Source organism: Leptinotarsa decemlineata, unplaced genomic scaffold, assembly GCF_025532065.1.
Source record: "Leptinotarsa decemlineata unplaced genomic scaffold, Ldec_3_MD MMD2_P_RNA_scaffold_2, whole genome shotgun sequence".
NCBI lineage: Eukaryota > Metazoa > Arthropoda > Insecta > Coleoptera > Chrysomelidae > Leptinotarsa > Leptinotarsa decemlineata.
In genome coordinates this window covers 6,015,139-6,036,271 of record NW_027412529.1, presented here as the reverse complement: position 1 = coordinate 6,036,271, position 21,133 = coordinate 6,015,139, and the positions used below count along the sequence as shown (strand labels likewise).

Sequence of the window (21,133 nt, the reverse complement as noted above, 5' to 3'; positions counted from 1 at the left end):
TCATAAAATTGTTTACAAAAATGTATCAATACTATTTTCCTACGAGCCACTGTTTTTGAGATGTAACGATTCAAAAAGTTGTAATCGTCATAATATACACACGTTTCCACGCCACCTATGAGTTAGTGTACTTAGCGCGTTTTTTTTAACGTGGTTTTCCCAGTAGGCCTATCCCACGGGTCAGTTGTGATCCTGTTTAATTTGAAACAGGATCTTTGCAAAATAATGAATATTAGCAGACATTGAAAAGATAAAAGCAATTTAAGTTAAAAAAAAATAGTGAAATTTAATCGTCCGAGTCGTAACTTTCATATTCTTTTTGTTCTTCTACTTGATCTTCTTGTTCTTGTTCGTCTTGTTCTTCTTCTTGTTCTTCTTCATTTTTATCCTGAATACATGTAAACTGCGTTAATAGCGATGTATCGCATGTCGCCTCGTTGGAATCAAACGGTTTCTCCACTGTTGGTGCTTCAATATGTGAGCACGACCAGCCTTGACAATGTGTACATGCCAGAGAACAAAACAATCCGACTTTTTTGCAACCACATTTAGCACTGTACCCCTTTTTGCAGTTGCAAAAATTATGTTCAACAGTCTGTAGGGTCTAGCTGATAACCAAGCCACATTTGAACTTGGTAATATACCCGAAAAAGATGTTGATGAGCAGCAACTGAGGTTGGAGGAAGACAAGGTAATTGTACTTGTTTTTTACTTTTGGTATTTTTAGCGAAACATGCATATCTACGGTGGATTCACGGTGGATGGCACATTAGACGTTTCTGGTGAACCAGACAACGGATCACTTTGAAAATTTAATGGAGGGCATATTCGGACATTCTCTAGCCAACTAAAATATTTTCGACAATGCGTTGTTGCCGCTTCTATTAGAAAGCAGTAGCAACTTTGATTTTTCAAATGGAACACTCTGTATATAATATTATTTTTGGAATCTCCAATAATTGCCCGACAACTTTTCTTGATATTTCCCTATACCTATCTGTTACCGTTTTCGAAATAAAAATTAATTTCAATTTTCAATACAGTTGCAATAAAGTTGCTGAAATCTGATTATTTCAAATGAAACACCCTGTATATTATTGAAAATTCGGAAAGCTGCTGAAATTTGCTTTCTTTCTATGTATATCATACCTATACCTAACTAGTCAAGTTTCGGACTTATGAACATTTATTTGTGAAAATGTCCCTTCAGAATGGTATTTCCATTCGGTATTTGGTAAGCAGGCCATGATTACTATTTGACAGTAGCGTTGTGACATTCTCCTAATAATATCGACATTTTCGTCACTTCAGAAGTTGCAAATACCTTCAAAACGATGGAACAAAACTATTCAAACGAAGTTCTTATGAATTTGTTTATTATTTTTGGACAGTGTGACAAAATTATCAGCAGAACATGTAGAAAGTTCAATGAAATGTATCCGAATCTACCGCCAATGAACCTCAAGAAATTTATACGAATTCAGAACAATTTCAATGCATTTGGATCAACTTTAAAAGCACCAAAAAACTTGCCTCGACCCGTAACTTTCGAAGACAACCAGATTAATGTCTTAGCATATTTTCACGCATTTCCCGAGTCATCGATAAGAAGTGCTGAAGAAGATTTGGGTATAAAATATTCATCGGTTCAAAGAATCTTGCGAAGACATAAAATGCATGATTATAAATTCACCAAAATTCAAGCAATGAAGCCTCAAGATCCTCAACAGAGAGTAGAATTTTGTGAAATGTTGTTGACACGCATTCAAGAAGATCCACTTTTTTTAAATAAAATTATTTGGACTGATGAATCGAAATTTTCGAGAGAAGGGATTTTCAATAGAAAAAATCGTCATTATTGGTCCAGTGAAAATCCTCACGTCACAAAAGAAGCCGGATTTCAAGAAAAATTTAGTTTTAATGTCTTCTGCATGTTGATGGACAACAAATTGAGGTACGTGATATACGAGGAGTCATTAACATCCAGAAGCTACCTGAATATTTTGGAGAATACTGTAGACAGTTTCGTGGATAATCTGCCACTCGAAGATTATCGAAACTGTTGGTACCAACTAGACGCACATTGCACAAGAGAAGTGAGCGCAGAACTGGATAGACTATTTGACGATCGGTGGATGAGGCGCTTGGGACCATGGAATTGGCCAGCGAGATCACCCGATCTTAATCCATTAGATTTTTATTTGTGGGGAATGTTTAAAGTAAGAGTTTACAAAATACCCGTGCGTTCGAGAGATGAATTGTTAGAAAGGATTGCCCAAACATTTGAAGATTTGGATCCCAATGAAATCAGATCTGCCACCACGAAAGCAGTCAACACCCGCATTTTAAAGTGCTTGGAAGTGAACGGCCAGCGATTCGAACATATTTTGAAATATTCCACATGATTGTTTTACTTTTTTATAATTATTCATATCAATATTTCCAATTTCAAGTTTCTTGGTGCTTTTTTAAAGTTTATCCAAACATATTGAAATTGTTCTGAATTCGTATAAATTTCTTGAGGTTCATTGGCGGTAGATTCGGATACATTTCATTGAACTTTCTACATGTTCTGCTGATAATTTTGTCACACTGTCCAAAAATAATAAACAAATTCATAAGAACTTCGTTTGAATAGTTTTGTTCCATCGTTTTGAAGGTATTTGCAACTTCTGAAGTGACGAAAATGTCGATATTATTAGGAGAATGTCACAACGCTACTGTCAAATAGTAATCATGGCCTGCTTACCAAATACCGAATGGAAATACCATTCTGAAGTGACATTTTCACAAATAAATGTTCATAAGTCCGAAACTTGACTAGTTAGGTATAGGTATGATATACATAGAAAGAAAGCAAATTTTAGCAGCTTTCCGAATTTTCAATAATATACAGGGTGTTCCATTTAAAATAATCAAATTTCAGCAACTTTTTCAAGAAAACGAAAAAACTGTATTTTGTTACCACCCTGTATTGAAGTAACGGAGATTAGGCTGACGTGTGGGAAGTGTCCAAGTATCACCTAACTCCAAACCAAATTTCGATATCATAGTACTTCTTAACTAAAAGATATCGGCATTTTTAGAAGTCATGATTTTCGAAGAAAAAAATTGAAATTAATTTTTATTTCGAAAACGGTAACAGATAGGTATAGGGAAATATCAAGAAAAGTTGTCGGGCAATTGTTGGAGATTCCAAAAATAATATTATATACAGAGTGTTCCATTTGAAAAATCAAAGTTGCTACTGCTTTCTAATAGAAGCGGCAACACCGCATTGTCGAAAATATTTTAGTTGGCTAGAGAATGTCCGAATATGCCCTCCATTAAATTTTCAAAGTGATCCGTTGTCTGGTTCACCAGAAACGTCTAATGTGCCATCCACCGTGAATCAGCCTGTATACTTATCTAAGCAGGTAGTTTTTTTATGAGCTCCGTACATAGAGAGAAGAAAGCGACTGCCCTTAGTGATAATTTCTTGTCAATTTGAGTTACTACTTTTTATCTTTATTCAAAAACTGATCAAACTTCGGTGTTTGTTTCTTTCTACATCGAGTTGATTGTCAATATTTCTATAGATGACGTCATATTGAGTTTGGAGAAACTGATACCTAAGCCGCCATTTTGAATAAGAATTGCCTTATGTGCTATATCGTTGAAATGATAATTTTATGTCCGATCAAATGGTCGGAAAAAATATACAGGTTGGTATTTAAAGTTCTTCACTTGGATTCATTTCCGGTCAATCCTGCATAGATTTTCAGGTGTTTTTTTATTAAAAATGTCGGTTTCAATGATCTATATCTATAGGTTCATTTCGAATTTCTCACCTCATCAACTATTGAATGGCGCCGTGTACAATGATTTCGTTGTCACCCGGTATATCATTGACAACAAAGTCAACCCAGAATTCGAAACTGCGCTTTTTTGTCGAAGTTTGCATCATATTTTCTAGTGGATCGTTCTGGCTAACAACTATTCCTTTGAAGTATCCACGTTCAGTCACTAAAATGCCAACATTCAATATTCATTCTAAGTGGATGTTTTCTTGAAGGTTCATCTAATGATCAATTTTCCAAGGAATATATGCACAGGATGTGCTGATACGTTAGAAGAAATATTGATGTTTATTGAAAATACTAAGAGTAATGATGCCCGTGTGGAAATACAAACGATAGTGAAGAAAGAAAGAGGATTAACAAATGATGGAGCAGCTGTTGAAGGCAATAACGAGGATATAAACCTACATGAATATCACATTTGTCGAATTTGTTCATCTCCAAGTAATGTAACACGGAGGAAAGAGGAAACACATCTGATTCAGCTCATTCAGATTGTTACAAACATTGAGGTAAGTTTCATGGTGAGTGTTTGTTTGTCTCTTGATGTTTTTTTTTTTCAGGTTAAAGCAGAAATTTTCCTTTGTGACTCATGTGTAGACAAACTAGAAAACATATCCTCATTTATCACTTCATCTCTGTATAATGAGGAAAAACTTAGGAGTGCTCTTACAAGAACTGGGTTTGAAGAAACCGAAAATTATTTAAATTCTATTGTAATTGAGCCCTCAGAGAGTAGAGACTCACAAGTTGAAAGAACTATTGATCGAAATGAATTTGCAGGTGAAATGAACTTCAAAAGAGAAATTGCTGATACGAAGGAAGAAGATAGCATTGATGTCAAAGAAGAAATGAAAGAAATCGAGCTACCAGTTTCCAGTAATCCTAACTTTCCGGGGAAATCCAAACTTCCTTTAGAACCAACCACAGAAAGGCCATTCCAATGTGACTTTTGTAAACGATGTTTTACTCATAAGACTACTTTAAAAAACCACATAATCACTGGAAGCAGAAGTCCATCCCAGTGCCATTTGTGTCAAAAAATATTTCCGCAGAAGTGCCAAATGGAAGATCATTTACTCTTTCATGCTAAAGAATCACCATTCGAGTGCATTTTCTGCAAAAATCGATTCGCTGAAAGGACAACTTTGAAAGAGCATCTACTCACCCACACTATAAGTAAATCTCATCAGTGCCTTACCTGCAAAAAGCAATTTGCGTCGAAAAACGTTTTGAAAAAACATTTACTTATTCATTTTGGGAAAAAAAAACACGAATGCAATATCTGCAGTAAAAATTTGTTTCCAAAAGTCTTTTACAAACACACTTACGTTCTCATAATGAAAAACATATATGCGAGGTGTGCAAAAAATGTTTCACTGTAAGAGGAACTTTGGAACGGCATTTACTCACTCACACTGGAGAAAGACCGTTTGAATGTGACCGTTGCCAAAAAAGGTTCAGTCAGAAGGAAACTTTGAAGAGACATATGCGCACTCACGTCGAAAAAAATTAATAATCGTTTGTGAATTTTCTACGAAAATGTTTATCCTTTTTGGTAAATTTTCGTTATGTGGACACCCGGCGATTTTGAAAAAATTTTTGACTGTACTTACGTATTTTGATGCGTAGATTACGAATCCGAAAGAAAAAAGCGGCGCTCTCCCTTATTTAAAAAGTTACGGCCCTTCAAAGTTCAGAAAAGGGCAACTTTTCAGCCTTCTTTTTCACTAAATAAACTATTTAAAAACACAAGCATTTATTTAGTAGGTCACCTTTACACCTTATTCCTCCTTCTTTAACACTTTTCACTTCAATAATCAACAGTTTTCTTATAAAAATGTTAAAAAATGTACGGAGCTGCTTTTTGGTTACATATCACTGTATTTTACGTTTTTAAGGTTGATGATATGGTTGGTACGACTGATGCAGTCCATATTCCTGAAGTGATTCAAATGTTTTTTACCTTCATTCTTTAGATCGTAAATTGGTATTTGGTAGTATAATACTAATTTGAAATAGTAGGCGACGGCAAATACCAACCGCTTTTTCTGAAATGTCACTAGTAACTAACCTAAAAATAGAATAATGTCACCAGGAGAAGCATTCGTTTTTAAATTAAGTTTTTTATAAGAAAAATGTTGATTATTGAAGTGAAAAGTGTTAAAGAAGGAGGAATAAGGTGTAAAGGTGACCTACTAAATAAATGCTTGTGTTTTTAAATAGTTTATTTAGTGAAAAAGAAGGCTGAAAAGTTGCCCTTTTCTGCACTTTGAAGGGCCGTAACTTTTTAAATAATGGAGAGCGCTGCTTTTTTCTTTCGGATTCGTAATCTACGCATCAAAATACGTAAGTACAGTCAAAAATTTTTTCAAAATCGCCGGGTGTCCACATAACGAAAATTTACCTCCTTTTTGACCGTTTTTCCGCATACTACATTGTTGATACAATAACTAATCTTAGGAATAAGTTCAATAACCATCGATATGTAAGGTGATGGTTTGTCCATCTTACAAAATTAAATAATGTATAATACTGTGTCATTTATATCAACACACATGGTGATGAAATAGAAACAACTTTCTAAACTTGGGAGAAAAAACCAAAAACAAGCTGCTTGTCATCTGTCGGACTTCATATATCCCACACTGACAGCTGACGCAAACCTCAGGTATACTGTACAAAAAGGAATGCTAACTATAGGCAGGTTTGCATAGAGCTAACATAGAGGGGCCCAGTATGTGAGGATCAGTATCTTCCCTATAATGAGAGTATGATAATATGTTTCAGATAAAAGTTATGGTTTACTTTGTTGCTTATTTTAAAAATATTTTGAATTATACAGAATGTTCCTTTGAAGCGGGACAATAAAAATGATCTTTTTTTTCAATGGACTTCCTTGTAAATTTTTTCACTGTTGAACTGAGGGAAATGTTTTACATAAGGAAGTATTTCTTTATTTCGAAAGTTTTGCGGCTGAAAGAAAGAAAACCTTCGGTAAAACAGACCACCGTAAATGCATCACATGAAATATCAAGAGTGAGATGAAATTTTGGCATTGACTGAAAGTTACATTTCTCAAACAGGAGATTTTATACACAGCCATTAACTTGACAAACTTTATTTTTTCAAATGAAACATCCACTATGTTATATCGCAATTTCTTAAAACTATTTCATCCACACAAATTTGAATAATGAGATAAAATAGTCTCCAAAACTGACATTTTTTGAGAAATTCACAATTCAATTTGTAATATGTCGAAGAAATCAATATTTTTTAAAAGTTCATCACTTGAAACCCAAATGAGAGTAGTTTGAAACTCAAATAGTTTTATGTTACACTAATTTGTACATACAATTGTGGCGTATTTGGTAGAATATGAGACTTCCTTCATGGGTTCGAATCCTAATGCTTATAAACACCGCATTTTCGCATTCAAAATTGAATAAAATAATATTTTGGAATTAATTTTCGGGATATTCCTTACAAATGAATCTTATTTTGAAATATTCTGATGTCATAGAAAAAGTATAGTATTCAACTCGCGAGAAATCGTCATTACTCGCTGGAATGATTCTCAACAAACTTCATTATTACGATGAATGCAAATCTTTTTTGGCTCGTCATACTGTACCTACATGAGAGTCCGATATTATTTATTTCTTACTTGAATCAAGTTTGGAAGTAATACATTTCTTTGGAAATATGCCGTTCCAACAAAAACGGAATTCGTTATATTGAATTAAATAGCGTACCTCCCCCTTGAAAACAAAATCATTGTTTTTTTTAAAGTCATGCTTCTGAGGTGGGTAATTTTCGGTGAACCACTCTGTGATCGAACGTTTTGTTCGTTTTTATGAGTCTAGGTTAGGTTAGGTCTAAGGTGAGTGGGTCTATTTAACCCTCCACCGCAACCCGCAAGGGTTTATTGTGGCTCACACCTATTCGCACTCGGCCAGATGAACCCAGCTTCTTATCGAAGCCGATTAGTTTGTATGGTGAGTGGTCTTTCAGGTCAGATGGTAAGAGTACGGCTCTGCCGAACTCTAAAGACCTGATTCGGTCCCCAGCGGGGCAGGCACAAAGTATATGCTCTGCTGTTTCATCATTTTCCAAACAGAGGCGACACACACTGTCTTCAGACAGTCCAAGTCTCTGCAGATGATGACTCAAGTGACAGTGACCTGTAAGAAGGCCTGTTAGACATCTTAGTTCATCCCTACTGTAGTCCAACAACTGTTTGGTATCAAGCTTCGAAGGGTGAATAAACGCCTTTGAGTGAGCCAATCCTGGAAGATTCTGCCAGAAGTCCATAAATCGTCTTGCCATCCAGGTTCAGTGTTTGTTTGGCAAAGCCCAAAGCGATGCCAATGACAGGTTCTGGTCCGATGAAGCCACTTGCAGCACCCTCCTTTGCAAGAGAGTCAGCAGCTTCATTGCCTTCCAGGCCAGTTTGGCCAGGAATCCAGACCAGAAACAATCTGTTGAGTCTTCCTATTGAGGAGAGCCGTTTTTGGCAGTTGCTACCAATTTAGAAGTTGCTCGGTTGGAGCCAAGAGCTTCCAACGCCGCTTGACTGTCCGAAAATACTTTTATTGACTTGTCGAGTGAGGTTGGATTTATCCAATCTCTCCGCACACAATTCAATAGCGTACATTTCCGCTTGAAATACAGTCGCATAGGTTTCTAGGCAGGTTGAAATATCAGGTAGATAACTCTGTCCTGGGTCTTCGACTAATAACACCTGCACCAGAGCCGGAAGGTGTTTTTGATCCTTCTGTGAACCGACAACTATCTGCTCTTAATATTTCCTTCTCCCGGAGGATCCAGTCCTCTCTACTCGGGAATACTACTTTATAAGGCAGTTCGTAGTTGACAGTTGGAGGCATAAAGTCAGAGGTCATTTCCAGAATGCTGTGACTTCCAGTGTCAACCAACAGTCTGTTGCACTCTGCATTAAATTGATTTGATTTGATTTATGAGTCTACTGTAATATATCAGTGAATACTCATTCAAAGTATTCGAGATAAGCGCTATTTCAATCAGTGCATTTTTGCCAATGTGACGCAAGTCGACTAATTCCCTCAGCATAAAAATTGTGTGCTCGGGATTCGATGAAGTCGACGAAGGCCGTTTTAGCCTGTTCCTGATTGGCGAAGATTCTACTGGTGGGTAAGTTATTGAAATGCTCGAAAAGGTGGTAGTCTGTTGGCGAGAGGTCTAGGAAGTATGGTGAGTGAGGCAGTACTCAGATACTCGATTCGTTTCATTTGTGAAACGTGCGGACGGGCGTTGTCGCGGAGCAAGATCGGACCTCTTCTGCTGACCAGTGCCGACTGCTACTGACGCAAATATTGGTACATTTCGTCAATTTCCACACAATAGGACTCTGCCATGATTGTTTGGCCTGGTTGAAAAACGCTATAGCTGCTGACTACTATACAGTTACCACGGTCTTTCTTTGGTGGGTTTTCGTCTTTTTGAAGTGCCTGGATGGCTCATCCACTGTCCTGAATGTTTCCTATTGTCGTAGAGTACCCACTTTCCATCATACGTGACGATCCGACCCAAAAAAGGATTGTTTTGGTTGCGCGAAAGCAAAAAACCGACTTTGAAACGTGACAATTTCTGTGGATCGTTCTAATTGTTAGGCACCCACTTTTTGAGCTTCTTGACCTCTCAAATAAGTTTTAAACAATCAAGAATCACACAGGAGGTGACGCCCAGTTCTTCCGCCATCCCACGCACCGTTTGTGATGGATCAGTCCCCACCAGGCTCCTCAAATCCTCGTCCTGGATTACTGTAGGTCGACCACTTCGGGACTCAACTTCGAGGCTAAAATCTCCAGAAGCTTTGGTTCAATCTGAATTCGCAGAGAAAAATTTACCGAAAATCGCTCAACGAAATTATACAGGGCGTTCCAACGAAAACTTGACCCCTGTAAGTCAGAAACGGACGTGTAATTGAAAATTTCAAAGAACGCGTCAAATTTTATTTATAGGGGGGCTAATTCTGATGTGAAAATTATACCCGAAACTTCATCCCCATGCGATCAGCAACTACCCACCCTATTTTTTTTTCAAAGGCATGGGGGTCGAATGATACGTCATTTGAAAGTAAAGTAAATGCTGAACGTTTTATCAAGAAAAAAAAACATAAAATTCGCTGTCGTTCATTTTAATGAGAAAATCAACAACAAATAATATCAGAGGAAACACAATCAACGGATGAATTGTTCAAAATGACATCCACCTAGTCCCAAACAATATTACTGTCTACTCTCGAAAGCGTTCTGTACATTATTCAAGATGTCCGGAATCAGCAATCGGCATTCCGAACAATTATTCAGGTGTCCCCACAGAAAGAAGTCCACAGCTGTGAGATCAGGTGATCTAGCTGGCCACTCCACTGGATCCCTTCTGCCGATCCAACGCATAGGAAAACGTTCGTCCAAAAACTATCTCACCCGAACTTCAAAATGTGGGGATGCAGTATCCTGCTGGAATGTTATGTCATTTTCTACTAAACGTTCATGATTTTCTAAAATTTGTGTATTCATAGGATCTACACAGTTTTGTAATAGATTTAAGTATGTGTCTCTATTGAGATTACCTTCAATGAAGAATGGTCCAACAATATGATTATCAAGAATGCCGGCCCAGACATTCAATTTTTGTGGAGTTTGTGAATGTGTTTCCATCACCAATTGAGGATTCACATCACTCCAGAAACGACAATTATGTCTATTCACCTCACCATTCAACATGAAAGAACTTTCGTCTGAAAACATGTATAATAGGTACTTATGATGCACTGTTTGGAACCTTTGGTGTAGTAATGAATATTACTGGAGTTTTTTCCCAACACCAAATCGTCATTTTTAACACTTCGACACGTGTTTCGATCACCAAGTGATCATCTTCAAAGAGGAAGATTAAAACTAAGGACTAGTGCGAGCTAATCCTATTTATGCTATAAAGGTAACTCACACAGGTAAACCATCCAGGCATACCAACCTAAATTGATTTCACAATTTTGCCTTATCTATTATTTTACAATATATGTTTATTTAAAACAATTTTCAGCTATATAAAAATTAATTTCACAATATTGCCTATCAAAATTTATTTTGGCATTGTGTCCTTATGTAGTAATCAGTAAACCCAACATTATTTCATTTTATTTTAACAAGCTATATAGTATGCTCTTTGGTATAGGTCCATTATCGTTATTCATAATATTATTGTGTTACTTATTTCTACACTCTCATAGGCATCTAGTTGCCTGTTGTTGTTAACTTGTCTAACTAATCTTAATGAACTGAAGTCTATGGAATGGTTTTGTTGCAAAATATGATGGGCGACTGCTGATTTTTCAGGTCTTCCATATTTTAAGTGTGCTATGTGTTTCTTATATCTTACTTTAATAGATCTTTTTGTCTGTCCATATTTTGCATCGCAGTCCTTACATTCAATTTCGTAAATTCCTGACTATTCCGAATTCTCTTCAGATGATGTGGTGCTGCAGGTTTTTCCGGGTTTTCCTGCAGCTGAAAAAGCAAATGCGCCACTGGAATCAATGAAGTCGCCCCGGAGCGCCAATTAATTTTTATTGTTGTATTTATTTTATTTTTAATGTCATAAATTAAAGTCTGAATGAACACAGCACGTTTATGCTGTCCACAGTTATGTGAACTGTCAGGAATATACCTGTACGTGCTTGTTTCTTTTCTAAATATATATATTCTAACCCTCCATATTGGCTCCTCATTACCAAAACGTCAAGAAATGATAGTTGTCCTTTATTTTCTAACTCATATGTGAATTTTATTGATGGACATCTATTATTTAAAATGGAAACAAAGTCGTCAATATTCGATTTTTTGGTATCGAATATCGCGAAAATATCATCCACATACCTTAGCCAAATCCTAGGAAAATACTTCGACTTTTCTTTGGTTTCCATTTCGAATCTGCTCATGAACAGGTCTGCCAGGTAGGGGGACAAGGGGTTTCCCATGGCCGTTCCTTCCTGTTGTTCATAAAAGCAACCTTCTACCAGGAACCGATTTTGTTTCATACACAAATTAGTAAGAGAAATGAATTCATCGATTTCGTTATTATTGAAATTATTTTTCTTTCCCTGAGGTATTGCAAGGTCTGTGGAATTGGGACGCTAGGAAATAAGGAACTAACATCACAAGAAACCAAAAACTCCTCTTTGAAGATGATCACTTGGTGATCGAAACACGTGTCGAGGTGTAAAAATAACGATTTGGTGTTGGGAAAAAACTCCAGTAATATTTATGCATAATAGGTTTGGGTAATTGGTCAATTTCTTGCTGAACACCTCACACAACTGAAGTCGACGATGTTAGAAATGGTTGATTTTTAGTCAGCTTTGTATTGAACTGATTCATTCAATTTTGAAGTTTCAAACAAAATTTTGATACCAAAGATTTGGGGGAAGTGAAAAATATTTCATCAATCAGAGTTACGAGAGATCGGGATAAAATAAGATTAGACCAGTCATTATATGCCATCGAACTTTTGAGAGAAATTAACATGTTAGAAGCAAAGAAGGTATCTACTGCTCTACCCGTAGGAGAAAAATTCAAAATTGATGACGATAAACCCTTGAATGAGGAAGATACAAAATTATATCAGAGAGTTATTGGAAATCTTTTATATTTGGCAGTTTCGACAAGAGTGGATTTAGCATTTCCCGTTACATTTATGAGTTAGTTCAATCATAGGCCTTCAAAGAACCATTGGAAGGGTATAAAACATATTCTCCGATATCTAAATGGGACAAGAAACCATGGATTAGAATATTCAAAAACTGAAAAAATTATTATGGAAGCCTACAGTGACGCAGATTGCGGATCAAATGAAACAGATAGAAAGTCCTACAGTGGCTAAGTTTTCAAAATTGGAAGAGGAGCTGTGAGTTAGTCCAGCCGTAAGCAACACTGTGTTGCACTAAGTAAGTAATGTAGAATTTATCGCCTTCAACTATATAAAAATAGTTGAACCATTGCAACAAAAAGTTCAACAGACGATTAGGATCACCTTCGTTTAATTGAATTGAACCTGAAGTTCGAAACTCATCCATTAAGTGTATTATGAATTGTTGCAGCAGCTTTAGCACATTCATTATTTCGATAATAAGTTGCAACAATTTTTATTCTTTCTTCAGTGGAATAAACCATGTTGCAACACAGTGAACAACAATGACTGAATGATGATTTCGTGAAGAAGTGACAGTGACCAACTATGTACTTTTTGTTCTGCGACAACTAGATTCAACAAAAACTACCAGTGTCTTACATTTGTAAACGTTTACAACTAATTGAATAAATTCTACAAATCTAGAAGATCAGCGACAGAGAATTGATCAGGATTGCCGATTTCTGACTCCGGACATCTTCATCTTTTTTTTTTTTTTTTTTTTTTTTTTTTTTTTTTTTTTTTTTTTTAATAAAACCTTCAACATTTAATTTCTCAACGAATGAACGTATTTCGAAAAAAATTACAGAAGTAATAGAGGGACCAAAGACCTTTCAAATAATGTAAATAATGTATTAATCGACCCCCCTTGCCGTTTAAAAAAATAGGGGTGTAGTTGCTGACCGCAGGGTGGTGAAGTTTCGGGTATGATTTCCATGTCAGAATTAGTCCCCCTAGAAATAAAAATTTACGTGTTCTTTGAAATTTTCGATTACACGTCCATGAAAAGAGGCAAGAAATCAAAATTAAAAAAAACGAACATCATCAATGTATAGAGTACAAAATTCTCTATCGATCAGTATATACCTGGAGTTACAGAAACACATGCCGTGAAAACGATCAAAACTTTCGAAACAAGCTAATACAAACGACCTTGTCTAAACATTAAAACCAAACATTCAGTATTTAATCTAAGTGGGTGTTTTCTTAAAGGTGGATTCAATGATCAATTTTCCAAGGAATATATGCACTGGATGTGCCAATCAGCTAGAAGAAATATTTGTGTTTATTGAAGACGCAAAGAGTAATGAAGCTGGATTGGAAATACAATCAATAGTGAAGAAAGACAATGCAGTAAAGACAGATAGAGCAATCGATGAATATAGTGATGTAGATACAACTCAAAGTGAACCAATAAGTTGTCGAATTTGTTTATATCCAAGTGAAGTAAAACAAATAAAAGAGGAGACACATCTCATTCAGCTCATCCATATTGTCACCAGCATTAACGTAAGTTTCTTGCTGATTGTTTGTTTCAGTCTCAATAATTTTTTTATTTTAGGTTGGTAGCGAAATTTTCTTGTGCCTCTCATGTATAAGGAAAATAGAAAAAATATCTTCATTTGTCACTTCATCTATCTATAATGAGGAGAAACTTAAAAATGGTCTCACAAGAGCTGGGAAAGAAGAAGCTGGAAATTGTTCGAATCACATTCAAGTTGAATCAGCAGAGACTAAAGATTTGAAAGTTGAAATGATAATATGTCAAAATGATGCAAAGATAGAAAAAAATATCGAGGAGAGTGAATTCGCAAATGAAACTGTTGACATCAAAGAAGAAATTGTTGATATCGAGGAAGAAGATGGCATTAATGTCAAGGAAGAAACTAATGAAAAAGAATTATCAGTTTCTAATATAATTTACTTTCAAAACAAATCCAAACTTCCTTTACAACCCACGGCAGAAAGGCCATTCCAATGTGCTTTTTGTAAACAATGTTTTGGTACTAAGGGTAACTTGAAGAATCATATAGTCTCTGGGAAAAAAATACCATTACAGTGTCATATATGCGAAAAGAAATTCCTGCAAAAGTGTCAACTAAAAGATCATTTTCAAATCCATGTTGACGAGATGCCATTTCGCTGTCATTTTTGTAAAAATCGTTTCTCTGACAAAGCAACTCTGAAAAAACATTTGTTGAGTCACACTGAAAGGAAAACTCATCGGTGTCATATTTGCAAACAAAAATTCACCGATAATTGTCAGTTGAAGAACCATTTACAAACTCACACTAAAGAAATGCCATTCCAGTGCCATAACTGCCAGATTCGTTTCTCCAGAAAGGAGTACTTGGAACGGCATTTGCTCTCTTACACTGGGAAAAAACCATATCAGTGTTACAGATGCGAAAAAGGATTCGTTACTAAGGGCAGTTTACAGAAGCATTTGTTGATCCACACTGGAGAGAGACCATACAAGTGCGACTGCTGTGAGAAGAGTTTTTCTCAGATGGGTCACTTGACAAAGCATTTATTCACGCATACTAATAAAAAAGGATACGAATGCAATATCTGCAAAAAAAGTTACTTTTCAAATTATGATTTTAAAGAACATGTTCGAAGTCATAGTGGAGAAAAGCCGTACCAGTGCAGTTACTGCGAAAAATCTTTTTATCGAAGCCCCAATTTCGAAAGACATTTGCGCACTCATAAAAATAAATTGCCTAGAGATAATAATGACAGTAGCTCTCCAAGTGGATCAAAACTTCCTTTAGAACCAACACCAGAAAGACCATTTCAATGTGATTTTTGTAAACAATGTTTTCTGTACAAGAATAATTTGAAAAATCATATAATCACTGGTAGAAAGAGCCCATCACAGTGTCATTTATGCGAACAAAAATTCATACAAAAGTGTCAACTGAAAGATCATATGCTGGTTCATGCTGAGGAGATGCCTTTCCACTGTTATTTTTGCAAAAATCGTTTCTCCGAAAAGAAAACTTTGAAAGAGCATTTGCTCACTCATAGTAAAAGTGAAACTCATCAGTGTGATTTCTGTAAAGAAATATTCACTGAGAAAAGTCATTTGAAAGATCATTTGCAGACTCATACTGAAGAAATGTCTTTCCAATGCCAGTACTGTCAAATTCGTTTCTTTAAAAAAAATACTTTGAGGCGGCATTTGCTCGCACATACCCATTCTGAAGAAAAATCATATGAATGTGAATATTGCAAGAAGCGTTTCATTTTCAAAAGCCTTTTGCAGAATCACTTAGTCACCCACACTGGAGTGAAACCATATAAATGTGACTGCTGCGAAAGAAGCTTTTCTCAAAAACGAAATTTAAATGCCCATTTACTTACTCACACTAAACGAAAGGTATTCGAGTGTCACATCTGCAAAAAACAATACTTCAAAAGCACAAGTTTCAAGGAACATATTCGTACCCACGATGAAAATGAACGGTTCAGTTGTTATTATTGCAAAAAGGAATTTCCGTCCAAAAGCACATTAGGTCAACATGTCTGTTCTCAGTCTGATAAAAAGCCGCCTAAATGTGATTATTGTCAAAAACAATTCACATATAAAAGCAATTTGAAAACGCATTTACTCATTCATTTTGGAGATAGAAAATACGAATGTAGTATGTGCAATAAAAAATTTGTCTCTAATAGCCTTTTGAAAGAGCACGTACGTTCCCACGTTGAGAAATATAAATGCGAGGTATGCAAAAAGTGTTTCGGTGTGAAAGGAAGTTTGGAGCGACATTTACTCATCCACACTGGAGAAAAACCCTTTGAATGTTATCATTGCCAAAGAAGGTTCAATCAGAAAGAGAGTTTGAAGAAACATTTGCGTATTCTACACTAGAAAATGATAATTTTCAAGTCTCGTTTGAAATTTTCTATATAGATGTTTACATAGATATTTCATGATTTTATCTGCTATTCAATTTTCACATACATGAAAAAATCATCCTGCTTTTTCGACTTGGGAAAAAGTTGGGAAATTTTGGGCCGTGAAGATTGAAAAAAAAAATAAAAATGAGAGAAAAGAAAGGAAAAGGTAATAAGAAAAGGGAAAGAACCAGGAGAAGGTCGGGATTTCCCAACATGCATAACTTGGAAATCCCATACTTTGAAACTCTTGTTTGAAAACCTCAAAAAACTTTAGTTTCGCCCAAGTAAGAGAACAGTTCTGAACAGTCCACAAATTTTTGAGTTACAATTTTACCAAATTCCCAACTTTTCGCTGTTTTTTCGACTTGGAAACGTTGGGAAATTTCGGGCCGTGAACATAGAAAAAAGAATAGTAGAATACAATAAGCACAATATTATTCAAGTGTTGTTTCCTTTCATTTCTATTGAATATTCCTATACATGGTGGATATGGTGAAATACCAAGGACCTTGGTCCAAAGTAGAATAATTCCCATTATTATTTTTATAATTACCAAAATTTATTTTTTTTGTGCATACGCTAACGGGCATAAGCATTCAGACAATCTTTGGATAGCTAAGTAAGAAAATTAATATATTATAGTAGTAATTAATCCCTCGGCTTTCATTTTTTCGAAAGTTGGGAAATTTTGTTGGTGGGGTTGGGAAAATTTGGATTCCCTCCCCCGCGGGTTTTTCTTTTCGCTAAGGCCCTGGTTTGCACGTCTCCAAACATAAAAAACTTTCTTCATGCAAAAATATGCATTACAAGCAATTACACATAAGTATTTTATGTACGGGGTCATATAATCTGTAACAAGGATATATAAATTGTAAAATTTCAAAATAAATAAAGTATTTATTCATAAACTACACCTTTACGATTTGATCTCCACAAACTTTGTTCAATAAATTGCACATGTTTCGCTATCACAGTAGCTTTTTAACACGCTTTTATTAGCTTCAACTGTATGTAAGTATGTATGTTTGTTTGTAACTCTCAAACTCGGGATCTGTATTTGACAGAATTATCGACATTATTGCTTGATCTATTCACAGGCATATGGCGCTGTACGCCATATAATTCGAACTCACTTTACATGTATTTCTTCATTTGAAAAAAATGTTTTTTTTATTAACACGCGCGCCTACTGCCTTATTTGTAACCCTCCTTTGCGCGCCTGCTGCCTTGGACTTTGTTACTGATTGTCAGGCTCCTTGTCCGGAATCGGAAAATGTCGATGGTCATTTTTCTAAACAATATACGCCTGATTGATCCCAAAGTTTCTATAAAATAAATATAGTTTAAAAAGACTAAAAATTACGCTTTTATAGCAAACGAAACTAAAAAATGAAAAATAAATATAGGTAGTTTAAAAAACTAAACAACAAGCTTTCAAATAACATGAACTGAAATGATGAAAATATTTCTTCAAATAAACTTTAAACAATAACGAACGAAAAATACTAACATTATTGTGAAAAAAACGTGGGGGCCTTGTGCCACATTTTTTGTATATCAAGCACCTGTCGCTTTTTTCACAAAAATACGAGTATTTTTCGTCCGTTATTCTTTCAAACTTGAATAACTTTTTTCGGGATCAATTACCCAAACACCAAACTGATATTTTTGCATTCGACGCGCGTTTCGCCAACAAAGTTAGCATCCTCAGGAGAAGAAAATTGATACCTATTCTAGTCTGGTTAATCCTCATATACTAAAATTTGTTACCTGAGGTTGTATACCTGAAGTCCAATATGGAATTTCTCGGTAATTAACTACCTGCAAGTTCTTAGTAATTATTCTCTTCCTAACAGAAGATTAAAAATCAGGCTAAACGGGATGGGTCCCTTATCGCCATTTATGCCGTTCTTACATTTTGCTATTTCTAGACTCTCACATGCATCGAGTAGCCTAGTGTCATGCACATGCTTAATCAGTTTCAGATTGTTTTCACCAATTCTGTGGTCCTTGTCTAGAGCATGTTGGGCGACACTGGATTTTTCTATCCTTTCATATTTCATGTGTGCGCAATGCTCCTTGAAGCGGGTTTTGATCGCTCGTCGGCTCTGGCCGATGTATTTGCTGTTGCAATCTTGACAACTGATTTCGTAAATCCCCGACCTTTCTGTGTTTTCTAGTCTATCTTTTGGTTTACCAAGAAGCTGCTGCAACTTTCATATTTACTTTATTGAATATCTGTTGAAGCCCTCTCGTGTATTGGGGTTCATATGGGATTACTATAAACTTGTTATTACTCTCGTCTTTTTGAAAAGTCGAAGATTTACGAAGTGCTTCCCTAACCTTGCATTTTCTAATTATCTTGTCAACTATATCTGGGTTAAAACCGTTTGCTTCAGCTACATACCGAATCACAATCTTTTCATTGTCGTACTTATCTTTCTTTAAAGGAAAAGTTATTAACCTGTGTACCAGAAATTGCAGTGCCGCCATTTTGTGTTGTGGACAATGATTCGAGTCATTGGGAATGTATCTGAAAGTGCCCGTGTCTTTCCTGTAAATGTCAAATTCTATTTCGTTCGGTTCGTTCCTTATGACCAATACATCTAAAAACGGCAACTTTCGTTCTTTTTCTACTTCATATGTGAATTTTATACTCTTACACCTGTTGTTTAGTGCTGAAGGGACATTCTCAATTCTGGTTATCCTTGTATCCACTACAGCAAATATGTCATCAACATACCTGATCCAGACCCTAGGGAAGTAACTGAGTTCTTTCTCAGCTTCCGTCTCAAACCTGCCCATGAATAGGTTCGCTATAAATGGAGACAATGGGTTACCCATAGCCGTTCCTTCACGCTGTTCATGATATGAGCCACTATATTGAAAACAATTTTGATCCATGCAAACTTGGTGAGTTGAATGTATTCTTCAACAGCTTCATTTGCTAAGTTGTTCGATTTCAGAAGATCCCTCAAACACTCTAGAGCTTGTGATATTGGGACGCTTGGAGTTTTTTTTCAAAGATATATTGTTTACCAAATATACACAAACCTGGAAAATCGATGCGACCAATAGTCTCTCAGCAATTAATTCGTCTTCGTATAATATCGCTAAATGGTTGAGAAAAGAATTTAAAAATCTCCCGATCGGCCCAACCGATGCGAGTGTTAAAAACTCACAAGAATTCATAGAGAAAATAAAAGATATCAAATGAGGAGAAGGTGAATTAATGGGATCATTCGATGTGAGTTCCTTTTTCCAAGCGTCCCAATATCACTGACTGAAAATATTGTTTTTTACAACTGTGATAAATTATAACTCCGCCACTGGCTATTATATGATACTCCTTTTTTTGTTGAAGTCACCGCTTCTAATGGTATAATGATAATTTTTATTTATCAGTACATGGTACTTTTTCATTGATAGTATGAAAAATATGTTTAGGCTCTTTCGAAATTATATATACGTAGGCGTTTTTGGAAATGCTGAACCCAAATTTCAAAATAATTTTCATTGGTATGCACTTTTCGTAAATGATTGACCCTTCTGCTCCCTGTGAAACAGCATGCCTATGAGAATGATAAGTTTTGCTTTGGCCAATGAATGAATTTTGTATATACACCTTTCAATTCGTTATTGAAACATGAATTTTTAGATATTTAATGTGATAATAAATGAGTTTTTTTACCCTCTGGGGTTTCTATCGACAAGCTCAGTTACGCCTGATTGAAGATTTGTAATATATGTATTTGGAGTATACTTTCTATTATTGAAAATAAATTATTATTACACTATTTCTTTTAATTTTTATTTATCCTTACTTTTATGCCAAAGGTAATGTTTTTGATTTTGTCAAAATATTCTTTTTTGAAATGTTATTTACAAGTTTTCCCCGTGGGTTCAACGATAAATGTCAAATGAACTCAATTTTATCTCACTACTACATTGTCAATACAACACAAAATCTCTAACTGAACTTTATACTAATGCTCAAATGTATATCGCCTTATTACCTCATTTCGCACTGCTCTCTCCGAACTAGATTACCCTCTCCTACGTCATGGTAATGCTTATATATCGCATTGGAAGTCGGTGGAATTATCTTCGAACAGACGCAGTATTTCAGAAAGAAAGATAGAGAGATCGTGGGGCTGAGCGTGACCTTGATGATGTGATCTATCTAAGGCGTTTGATTGCGTTGATCATAAGATCTTGCTGAGAAAAATTCACCAATACGGCTGCAGAGGAATGACACTCAAATGGTTTGATTATTACCTCTCAGGAAGGAGTCAAATAGTAAGAACAACAGGAGTTTCAGAAAAAAAAAGGGTTTTTTGTGTGGTGTGCTACAAGGATCAGTTTTTGGACCCATCTCATTCTTATTGTATGTCAGTGATATTGCCAATTTGAACATTTCTGGAAAATTCACTATTTTCTATGACACGACGATAGTGTGGAACAACAAAAACTCTAATGATTTATGCAAAGCAATATTGCATGTTCAGAATAAGAGTAAAAACATTTCTGGCTAATAGATCCTATTATAATTTGCAAGAGTTCTATAATGATAAATTTACGTGACAAAATGTGCATATTTGAATATAGGTTACATAAGATTTTTGTTTATATTCTTGTTTGGATATAAATGTTTGATT

General features: G+C 35.5%; 3 protein-coding genes across 4 annotated transcripts in view; all 3 read left to right on the top strand.

The window, feature by feature from the left end:
* The window catches only part of LOC111508858 (uncharacterized), a 59,941-nt gene that overhangs the window by 31,728 nt on the left and 7,080 nt on the right, over positions 1–21,133 (top strand). The window contains exons 2-3 of one of the 2 annotated variants that reach the window (XM_074182349.1): positions 13,785–14,081; positions 14,134–20,272. The exons of the other annotated variant lie outside the window; for it this stretch is intronic. Of the exons in view, the coding sequence (XP_074038450.1) occupies positions 13,785–14,081; positions 14,134–16,446 (2,610 nt within the window). The 3' untranslated portion in view covers positions 16,447–20,272. Of the gene's footprint in view, positions 1–13,784; positions 14,082–14,133; positions 20,273–21,133 lie in introns of those variants that run through there. 2 annotated transcript variants of the gene reach the window in all.
* Positions 360–6,374, top strand: LOC111508845 (uncharacterized). Its single transcript, XM_074182367.1, is given in 4 exon segments — positions 360–691; positions 4,055–4,351; positions 4,403–5,132; positions 5,135–6,374. Coding segments are annotated over 3 exon segments (1,239 nt in total). The 5' UTR covers positions 360–691; positions 4,055–4,063; the 3' UTR covers positions 5,356–6,374.
* The window catches only part of LOC111508847 (uncharacterized), a 37,022-nt gene continuing 35,153 nt past the window's right edge, over positions 19,265–21,133 (top strand). The window contains exon 1 of the mRNA XM_074186565.1: positions 19,265–19,388. The gene's annotated coding sequence lies outside the window, so the exon portion shown is untranslated. The remainder of the gene's footprint in view (positions 19,389–21,133) is intronic.